An 11,717-nucleotide genomic window follows, 5' to 3' on the forward strand; every position below is an offset into this window, starting at 1 on the left:
ATACACATACATATACATACACACACAAATACACACACACACACACACACCCTGCCTCTTTCTTCCTCTCTCTCTCTCTCTCTCTCTCTCTCTCTCTCTCTCTCCAGTATTTGTTTTTTTAAAGAATAAATTTATAAAGATTTAAAGAAAAGCAGTTACTGTTCTAAACTCTAGACATGTCAAACTACTATTCAATGAATAAAAACCAGTTAACCCTTGACCTTCATGATTAATGTATATGCATTCTTTCCACTTCAAAAAGAGTAATATTACCATTTATAGAACATTTTTACAATAATAATATGCAATGAAGTAAAATAACTTGACCCTTAACCAAACCTTATTATTACACTTAGCAGGCATTGGCCCTGAGTATTATTTGTTCCCTTTGTATTCTTCTGGCTCTTGTTTTTTGAGGCAGGGTTCTAGATATGGAGCTGGTCACCATCTGATGAACCTGTTCTTCAGTTCCTTCCTGTTGGCATCACCAGTGATTGCCACCAGGCTCAGCTTGTTTTATTGTCCTAAGAAGTGTCTTGTGATACTTCTAGTCCATTCTGAGTCTGCAAGTATGTGTATTTTGGGATCCTAGAATTAAAATATCTGTTTTGCATATTTTTATTAATTTTTTCATACAAACATTTATATCATGTTTTGCCTTTACCCAACTCCTTCCAGATCCTCCCCATGTCCCAGCCACACAAGTTCATATTCTCAATCTCTCTCTCTCTCTCTCTCTCTCTCTCTCTCTCTCTCTCTCTCTGTCTCTCTCTCTCTCTCTAAAAAACAAAAACAAAATAAAACCCCCAAGGAAAAGTAATATAAAGAAACAAAACAACAACAAAAAAAAAACAAAAACAAAAAACAAACAACAAGAAACAAGCAAAAAAGCCAGCATAAAACAAGATGAAAAAAAAATGCAGGCTCCCCTTTCATCCCAAAGTTTCATGAAGTTTATTTTGTGGAGACACAAGCCCTCTTGGGTGTGAAGTTCAGTGAGTGCCTTTTTAATAAGTGTGTTACTGTTTGATTTTTACCCACATAGCTCTCAAAAAAAAAACTGAGACTGGACTATGTTATTTATTTAACATGCTTAAAGGGAAGAATTACTGAACAGTATTATTCTATTTTAATCTTCTAACCTAATCTTCTGGCTCCAAGCCATGATGAAAAATCAAGTTGTTCTAAGAAATGATTTATTTAGTTTACACTACTAGATCACTGTTCATCACCAACAGAACTCAGGACAAGAGCTGAAATTCGGAAGGAACCTGGAGGCAGGAGCTGATGCAGAAGCCATGGATGGGTGCTGCTTACTGGCTTGATCTCCATGGCTTGCACAGGCTGCTTTCTTATAGAACCCAGGACCAGCAGTCCAGGTATGACATCACACATAGTGGGGCTGTGACCTTCCTAGTTGTTCACTAGTTGAGAAAATGCATTACAGCTGGGTCTCATGGAGGTATTTCCTCAACTAAGTCACCTTCCTTCATCATGACTCTTAGCTTGTGTTAAGTTTTCACAATATATTGGGTTTTGTAAGCATCTGAGGAGTGTTGATCAATATTGATGAAAAATCAATATTGATGCTGATCAATATTGAGAGTTGATCATTATTAATTTTAAAGACTGCTTCAGCAAAGCTGAAAAGCACAGCTCTGTTTTCCAATTCTACCAAAATCAAGTTTCCATTTGCTTGTTTCCCAACCAAATTTCCTCAAAAGATTCACTTTGTCTTTTCTTTCTTTTCTCCTTTCTGATTTCCTTGGTTCCTTTTCTTCTTCTTTATGACTGTCCTTTCTTATTACTATAATGAGGAATGATAATGGAAAGTAATTTTTCTTATTACTACCTTTCTTGGCCACTTGAAAGACACAGGTAGCAGTGTGGTAAACTGCTTAGAATAATGGAAAGATACAACTGTCTTTTTCAGAATTCTAGCTCTATGAAGAGCTGCCATGATCATGGTAACCTTCATAGATGAAATATTGCATTTAGACTTGCACATGATTAAAGCTTTTGACTGCTATCATCATGTCATGAAGTGTGGTGTGTTCTAGGAAGTCATGTTCTAGAGAAGGAGTTGAGATACTACATCTATATCCACAGGTACCAGGGACAGCAGAACTCTGGGATAGTTCACTTCTAGTGAATCACATAACAAAGCATAACCATACCCACTCCAACAGGGCCACACCTCCTAATCCCTCTCAAGCATTGCCCCTTTCAGGACAAAGCATTTAAATATATGAGCCTATGGCTGCTATTTCCAGTCAAACAATCACATAAAGTAAAGAAATATAATCTCTGCAAAAATCAACTTGTAAGACATAAACATACCTTTATGGTCTGTAGATTAATAAGGTGTACCATGTTTTCATCACCTATTCTTAAATGTAGCAAGTGAGAAGGGACTGCTGGCTGATTCCCAGGTTGAGAACTGGGTCACAAAGTCTTAAAAGATGAAGGGATCCATGTTGTGTGCCAACAATCTCCTGAGTCATCCCAAAACAAACAAAAAACGAGCAAACAAACAAAAAGAAAGAAAAACTAAAATATAAATACATGTTTTGAAGAAATGAGTCAGCCATTAAGAGTACTTCCTGCTTATTAGCCCAAAAGTTTGGAATATCCAAGATTCAATACACAGACCATATGAAGCCCACCATGATGAAAGAACAAGTGTGGATCCTTCACACTAGAATGAGGAACAATATACTTACAGGAGGAAATATGGAGACAAAGTGTGGAGCAGAGGCTGAAGGATAGGCCATCCAAAGACTGCCCCACCTGGGGATCCATCCCATATATAGTCACCAAACCTGGATGCAATTGTGGATGCCTGGAAGTGCTTGCTGAATGGAGCCTGATATAGCTGTCTCCTGAAAAGCTCCGGAGCCTGACAAATATGGAGGTGGATGCTGGCAGACAGCCATTGGACTGAGCGAGAAGTCCCCAATGGAGGAGTTGGAGAAGGGACTGAAGGAGCTGAGGTTTGGAGTCCCATGGTTCACATCCAGTATATTTGCAAAGTCCTGTTTGTTCATCCACTAATTAGGAATCGAGGGGGTAGCATTGTTGACCAGGCCCCAGAGTTCTGGAAACAGTGGGAAGAGACAGTTACACAACACAGGTTTAATTATGGATGAAATACACAATCAACAAGGTAAGACCACTGTGACACATGTTTACTGGACAATAGGAATCAATGTATAAGAGCAGGGTATCCACACAGCTGGGGAACACCTGCAGAACACTGCTGGATCACAGCATGGATACCTTCATCTTTAAGACTTTGTGGCCCATTTCTCTACCTGGGAATCAGCAAGGAGTCCCTTCTCACTTGCAAAGTTTAAGAACAGATGGTGAAAACATGGTGAGTTTTTGTTAATCTAGAGACTATAAAAGTATTTTTATGACTTTCAAGTTGATGCCATCCTTGTAGAGATTTTATTCTTTTATTTGTTGTGGTGTTTTGAATGGGAATGGTAGCCATTGGTTCAAGATTATGAGGCCTTGTTGGAGTGGGTGAGGAGAAAAGAAAGAAAAGATGAAATTAATCTGTGAGTGAAATTTTCATTAAGAAGCCAAAAATGGAAAACTTACTGAGGGTAGATTTTGAAAAACCAGGCTGTGTTTTTTGGCTCTGATTAAGCTGGCCTTGAGATCAATATTAATCAAAATCTATGTTGATGAAAATCAATATTAACTCTCTTCAGATGCTAACAGAACACAATGTAATGGCTAGTATGTGACAACTTAGCAGGATGAATGGGAGACTAGTTGATTGAGATTAAGATCAACATTTGTTGTTTTTAAAATGTTGGCACAGTAAGCCATCTGCCTTTTTGTCTCAAAAGCATGTCTTGTCCTTCTATAGATGCATAATCTGTAATCAAGATTGGTTTTGCTCTGTTTTGAAAAACCATATGCAAAACTACTTCTGTAGAAGCTTCCTAAAATATATGTATGAAGGAATATCAGTGGCATCACCCTATAATGATAGACATGACAACCCAAGTAGACATTGAAGCCAACAGAAAAACCTTCAGTGCCAGGAATGAGTCACATATGTCTCCCAAAGGGACCTATGGAATACTCCCTCCCAACCTCCATTGTAGGCTATGGCCAAGGCTACTAAATGCTCTCCCAACCTGATGGTAAGGCCATGTAGCTGAAGACCATACTATCTGATGTCATCATCCTGAGAGAAGGCAAACTGGTGCTCAACTAAAAGCTTTACTTCCCATGGATTAGCATGCTATGTGCCCAAAAATACTCTGTGCACTCCCAGAAAGACAGTCATTAATGTTACTCAGTAACAAGCCCTGTGATCTACCATAGTGACTTTCCTTTAATGTATTAATGTCATGGGGGTAACTATACACTTTTCATTAGATGGAAGGACTGCTTTCTGAGATAGAACCCATAATGACACTACTACAGTGGCCAAAAACCTTAGAGTAGGTGGGTCATGGAACTATTGAAAAATTCAATATTATCATTCTGCAAAGGGAATATACAGTAACAAGACTCTCAATGCAGATTACGAACAGCACTCAAAGTCCAGTGCCTTGATCAATCTCCATCAGGAAAAGTGAGTCTGGTTATAGATAAAAATTAACACAGAGACAACCAAGGTCACAGTGTTGTTGGAAATAAGAGACTCTTACATGTTCAGTCCTAAAAGGCTCAGAAATCTATAATGATGAGAAAGCATAAACATTTTAAGAGACATAGGTGATGGGTGACTCCAAAAACACTGTCTTCCAGACACAACAAAACTGCTGCTCACATGAACTCACAGAGACTGTGGCAGCACCTGTAAGATCACCACAGGCAAAGGGGGACAGTGACCCAGCACTGAGGAGGGAAACTGAACACATGGTCTAACCTCTAGCAAGCATCTATTTGTAACAATTAGACATGAGTTAGCTTGGAGACTTCAGTGTAGAGGTAAGAGAACAGACTGATGTGCAGGAGAGGGGCAGAGTCTGCAGTAATTCCAACTCCACCCTGACCCCAGCAGGAATCCTTTCAGGACTACACAGGCCTTCTTTTCACACAGACCAGAAACCAACAACACAGACAGGAACCTCAATGATACCTCTGTTCCCAACACACTCTTCACCCACTGAGTAGCTGCCACGATACTCTCTGTGCTGGTGACATCAAGGATCACTGTCTCCAACCTGTCTGGTGTCTTCTTTCTCAGCTGCTCATCTCCCTCCTTCTTCTGACAGGCAGCCAATACCCTCATGGCTCTCCTGTCCAGCTGTCTGTCCAGCAGGTTCCCAAAGCCTGAGTCACAGCCTGTGATGAAGACATACTTGTCTTGGAGATGGTCCACCACCTGCCCCTCCCTTAAGAAGTACAGGAGTGTCTACAGGCCTACAAGTGCCACCAGGTAGAGCCACATAGCTTGTAGAAGACAAGAGAGAGAGAGAGAGAGAGAGAGAGAGAGAGAGAGAGAGAGAGAGAGATATTGATTCTGAGTCACAATGAACTTGGCAATTGCTAACTCAGAAATGTGTAGGTATGTCTGAATCCACCCTTCTGGACTGCAGTCCACACTGCGTTTCCTAGTATTCATTGATACCTGAGTTCTCAGGTCCTTATATTGCCTTTCACCTGTAGAACAGCCCTTTGGCTTTTCCTATCTTATTGCCAAGGAAAATGCAACTGACTGTTCAATAACACAGATCCATTCCCTTATGATCTTTGCTTCCTGGACCCATGTCATAATACATGTATGCTTCATTATACATGCCCCATGGTCCAGTCCTAGGTTCCCCTTTTGTCTCGGTATCTTGCACTCTGGAGCCACAAACCAGGGTGCTGTGAACATAATGAGAAACTATTGGTTACCTGCAGTTGGACTCAGGACAACTTATAGCAGAGGACAGGGAGAGCTGGAGTGACCTCTTATTAGCACAGCTCCTTGAAGATATAAGGGCCAGCCCCAAATACGGAAGGCTGATCTCAAAGGAACACAAGGTGATGGGGCTGGGACAACAGACTCATGAGGACTCCAAGAGCTGATGTGGGGAAGTAAATGACTTTATATTCTCAAGTGTCCCTTCTCCTGGGTGCCTGGATTCAAGCAGACACAAGCACAGATTTCTTGAGTTGTGACCTCCATGACTGCACCTGACTCAGCTGAGGAAGAATTATTTCCTTAATATTCCAGGAAGCCTTGCTCAGAACCTCGAGAGTAGTGTGTGGACCTTTGCATCTGTCTTCTGGTCTGGGGAATACCTGACTGATGCTCTGATTCCAGCTCAAAATTAACCTGGTGCCTTCTTTAAGAAACGATGTCACATTGCCCTAATCTGACACTTCCACAACTTTCTGTTCCAACCTGTAAGGAATCATACTGGCCTTGTGTTCTCAAGAACCATTTTTCTATCAGGAAGTATCCCAAATCAGTATATATTACAGCATTGCCTTAAGATCTGAGCCTGTGTTATCAGTGTTGAGTGATCTGTGAATCTGGAGCTGGGCCATTCTGCCTCCGATGGGTAGCTGTCCTAGGTCTGCTGTGGATTTTCCCTGCTCTTCCTTTTCTCCTGTGCCTGATCCTGTATGATGTATAGCTGCTGTTTCTTGTCCTTCTGTCTCCACTCCTGTCCTTCTTCCTCCTCATGCAGAAGGTACTAGGACAGTGTTCATGTGCCTGTTAGCACCCAACAAGTCCTCAGAATCCTAACTGTGAATTGCATTTTGCGAATGTATTATTGGGCTTTGTTGACCAAAATACAGGCAGATATTGCTGCTCTTGAATCTCATATCCCTTCAACATTGAGTTCTTAAGAGCCATCCTTCTATGGTCATTTCCCAATTCTCTCTCCCACGGTCCTGTTGTTATCAATCCTGACAGTGATGGGAACTTATGTTGGATCAAGATCTTCTAGAACACAACAGGATCTAGATCTGGCCCTGGAATTTCTGGATAAAGTAAGAGAAACTAGGAAATATGATGTACTGTGTTTTTCTAGGCACAGGGCTGAAGAGAAAGCATCCCAGACATCTCACTGCTTCATGGAGGTTCCCTCAGTCAGTCCATCCCTCCTGAAATTCTCCCACAAATGAGGGTGCAAAGCTATTCCTCTTCCCTGTACTGAGTAGGGTGTGCTGGTACCATTCCAGGCCTGACCCTGTGAGTATCCAACACTGCAACTCTTCTGATCTCTGGGCTGCTCTGATCTACTTAGATAGATGGGAACTGAGCCATCTACTAGGACAAGGAGTATGGTTCAGCTCATGGGGAAGCACTTTCTGCCAAAGGGAAGTGTACCTCACTCAATCCACTGTTTCTTTTTCATGCAATAATGGGAGAGGTGGAGACTAGAGTCAGTGCTGCAAAGGTGGAAACAGGCCCACTGTCAAGCCTGGTTCTAGACTTGACCACATGGTGTCCATATTCAGTCTTAATTGGCAAACCAGAAATTGTATTCTATTCTAATGTTTGAGGATCTAGGGTTGGGCGCATGGGATTGGGATGTGTACAATGCTGTCCTCATGCTCACATTAAAGAGACAGCCTCTTGTGGCATCTGCAGTTCCTCTGAGTCCCTCTATGCACACTTGTTTCTGTCAACAATGAAACCGGGGTGAGGAGAAAAGGAGGCTCCTTTAGGGATGTGGCATGCAGCCTTGAACAACTTTATAGGACACTTCCTGCTAACTACATGTTTTTCAATGTTATCATGATGTTCTTGAGCCTCTACCTATGCTTAGGGCTGTAGATCTGTCCTAGGTGTTGCCCCTTCCCCTGCGGAGCTAGTAAGATGCTCCAGAGAGTACTTAGATTGGTCTAACCTCCTGACCAGCTTCCTCACAGGCTATCATGTGCAGAGATGCTGTTGGATTACTACAGTGTGGTTTATGTAATGATGAAGACAGTAGGGCTAGAGATTACAAAGTTATAGTAAACCTGTTATGTTGTGAGACATCTCAAAAAGCAACTAAAAACTAATAGAAATACACATTTTGTAGAAATGAGTCAAGCATTAAGAGTGCTTTCTGCTCTTATGGAGAACTGAAATTCAATTTTTGATACACACATTGTATGGCTAAAAAATTCTTGTAAAGAGTGGCCCTCATCTTCATCCTTGCATCTGAGGGTTCTCCCACACACTTGGCACACAAGAATACACATGTATGCTCAAAAGTCCTAAAACAATCCTTGAAAATAAAATAACTTAAATGGATGACCAGACACATGTTTTGGTAGAAGAATTTCTATTTTCATTAATCCAGAAATTGTTGTTTATTTACAAGTTTCTCCTGTGATCCCTTAGCCCCCACATTTCTACTGAGAGGAGTCAAGCATCTAGGAGAAACCTCTCCCCAGGACAAGTCTGTACTGAGCCCAGGATTCTCTGTCTCTTCCACAAATGCTTTCCCCTGTCAGCCTACTCTTAAGATTCACCAACCTAGCAGCAAGCACAGCCAGGTCTCAGAGGTCACAGCAAGGTCAACACCCTGGCTCTTTGTCAAAAATTTTGTCCATAAAATGAAAACCAGAATTGAGAAGGACACTCTCTATATGCTAATGGAGGAGCAGGGCAATGGGACACAGAGAGGAGAGATGAGAAATGGCCTGGGACAAGGACAGATGGAAAATCAGAAGGACTTTGTTTTGATGGTCAGGTAGTATGTCTTATAGGAAGGAATGATCACTTAGTGCTTCTAGAGGGAAGGCATGGTCACTTAGTGAGTCTGTAAGAAGGGATGGTTACCTATTGAGTCTCTTGGGAGGAGATGATCATTTAGTGTCTCTTCTGGAAGGGCTGATCACTTAGTGAGTCTACAGGGAATTAATGATCACCTATTGGTAATGAGGGAAGGGATGGTCTGTTAGGTAGTCTGGTGGAAATGGATGGACACTTAGTCTACTGGGAATTAATTATCACATAATGGGTCAGCAAGTTGGTCCCTTAGTGAATTTACAGGGAATATATGGTCTTTTAGTGAGTCTTCAGGGAAGACATAGTCACTCCTTGAATCTGCAGTAAGTGATGGTCATTTAGTGATTCTGCAGGAAATTTATAATCACTTATTGGGTTTGCAGGGAAGTGAAGGTCAGTTAGTGGGTTTGCATGGAGTGATGGTCACTTAGTGGGTCTGTAGGAAGGGATGGACCCTTAGTGCATCTGCAGGGTGGGAGTGGTGGAGCCGAGGCCTATAGGCAAATTCTCTTCAAGGACTTGCATGCAACTCTTCTGCCTTTTTTTGTTGTTAGGTTTTGAATGGAGAACAGTTGTTCCCACCTCAGTAGCTGGAAGGTCTGAGACACTCATGGATAAGCCTCCTTCCTGTACAAATCCTTCTCAGATCATCCCCCTTAACCATGTGATTCAAACCTCACTAACCAGCCATTGTTTAAACTACAGGGTGCAGGCAGTCATCTTATACTTTGAAAAAAAAGCCATGATTTCAAAATCAATTAAAAAATTGGTGTCTCCATCCTCTGCTGGATTGTTACTACTAGGGACTAAACCTCCCACCCAGGGCTTGTCAACCTGATTCAAGGGTATGAGTGACACCCTTCAGACACAACACCATGGTCACAAGTAAATAGAGAGCAGGAACAAACTTGCCATGGAATGTGCATTTTCTGCAGAGAAGGACACAGGGTAGTGCCTGTCACAAACTGGTCTTAACCTCATTCATGTGGATCCTTATGGTAGGTCATGATGCTCATAGCCTGGGCAACAGCCAGAACCTTTGTACCTTGTAGCTCCCCAGCAGCCATGGGCGAACTGGGTTCACCTGAAAGGAAGGCTCGAAATATGTAAGAGACAGAGGGTCAAGAGAAGCATGGAGCCAAGACAAAGTTTTCTGATTAAGGCTCAAAAATTAAATATTCAGCACTTCCTGTATATATAGGGAAAGCCCACTGAACCCATCCTTTGTTTGATCTGATTATGTCACAGGGCAGGCTCAGCAGGCAGTAGTCTATTCTTCTAAGTTCCTATAGGAAGTTGTACATTCAGCCAGGGTGGATGACTCTACACGGGTATTTAAGGTCCACTATGGCAAACAGGGTCTTATTTAGCCTGCTCAAGTGTGGCAATGGCACAATTTCCCTCCTCCCCCCCCCCCCGCCTTTTTTTGTTTTTTAAAGATAATTGGTACCAGTAGCTTGATGGGGGGACAATATTTACTTGGTTTCCATAATTCTGTATAGTCTAAAGTTGCAAGGCAACCATGTCTGGCTAAGGTTGGTTTCTATTTCTCCTCCTTATCAGTCAAGGAGAACAAACATAGCGTTATTGATGTATGTCTCTGTCTTAGGTCGATAGGAGCTAAAGAACATTCCTACCTGTCTCTGACTACCAGTCATCTATAGCATACACACTCTTTCCCATTGAGACCAAAGACATGAAGGACATACAAATATTCACTCAATGCATTTCTTCATAGCAGTGGATAACTGCCATGGTGAATAGCTGAGTCTGCTGAAAGCAATCATGTGAGAAGGCAACTGATGTATTTAATATACAAGGTCCAAAGGTTAAAAGCAATAAGATTATAATTAATGGTCCAAGCAGTGTAGAAATTAAAGTTGTAAGTGGGCATGTCTCAGGTATCTAATCCCACTATTAATTGGCAAGGATCAAATGCAAAGTCTGGCCACCAGGTATATGGGGTGGCTTTGAGTATTGATAGAAAACCTTTGCTCTGCAATAAGAGTGGAGACTAAGCTCCAGGATAACTCAGCTGGCTGATAGGTATTTTGAGCCATCTTCATCATTAGTATTGTAACCACTAGGCTCAGGATCTGTGTCCACTTGACGGACCAATCTTTCTGGCGGTCATCGATCTCCATTTTCTTTTTGAAAACACACAGACAGAAACTTGTCCCCAAATTAAAACAAAGTCAAGACAATTTCATGTATTAGGGGGTCTAATTATTTGACTACAGCAAATGAGGTGGAAGTTACTGGATGCCAGTGGCAATTCACTGCAGACTGACATTTAGTATCACTTTGCAAAACACTTAAAACAAGTAAGACAAAAGCAAGGTGTGATTTCGGTGACCTCATAGGGTATAACTCACCCTCTTTTGTTTTTAAAAGTCAATTTTTCAGAGTTCCTTGCAAAACCAGGACAGAAGTGCCAGTAGTTGCTCCTCCCATACTCAGAGAGTTATGAAGATATAATTTTTAAATTCCAAAATACCTGTTTCATAATATCTAATCCTTGAGGGTTATTAAAAATCCTAGTAATATGGGTAACATTAAATTGTCAACAAAATATCTCAAATGCCTGACTGCAATAGCCAGTTCCATTATCTGTCTTAATCTGATATGGAACACCATGCATAAAAAAATAATATAGGCAATAACTAATGACAATTTTAATCACTTCTCTTGTTAAAAAAGTTGCAACTAGAAAGCCTGAAAAGGTCTCAAGTCGCATGTACATATTTTAATTTTCCAGAATCAGAAATGAGTAATGTCTATTTGCCATAATTGATTATGTATAAGTCCTCAAGGATTAAGACCACTATAAAGAAATTGAGGACATTGAGACAAGTCTTTACAATTGACACGCACATTCTCTAGAAATACCAAATTGCTGTCTCAAGCTATTACTATTTTGATGATAAAAGAATGAGATCATATGGCTAACTGTTTCTATAAGGCCTATAATCTGGCTGGTATACAAATCTGCTGTGGCATTGCCCTGGGGTCCAGGCAATCCTAT

General features: G+C 41.3%; 1 protein-coding gene across 1 annotated transcript in view; it reads right to left on the bottom strand.

Moving 5' to 3' along the window:
• LOC114635912 (retinol dehydrogenase 16-like) overlaps positions 1-5,260 on the bottom strand; it is a 9,272-nt gene extending 4,012 nt beyond the window's left edge. The window contains exon 1 of the mRNA XM_028784275.1: positions 5,108-5,260. Coding sequence (XP_028640108.1) covers positions 5,108-5,260 — 153 coding nt within the window. The remainder of the gene's footprint in view (positions 1-5,107) is intronic.
• Between the last annotated feature and the right edge of the window lie 6,457 nt (positions 5,261-11,717).

Source organism: Grammomys surdaster, unplaced genomic scaffold (genome assembly GCF_004785775.1).
Source record: "Grammomys surdaster isolate TR1022 unplaced genomic scaffold, NIH_TR_1.0 119641, whole genome shotgun sequence".
In the NCBI taxonomy this organism is placed as follows: Eukaryota; Metazoa; Chordata; class Mammalia; order Rodentia; family Muridae; genus Grammomys; species Grammomys surdaster.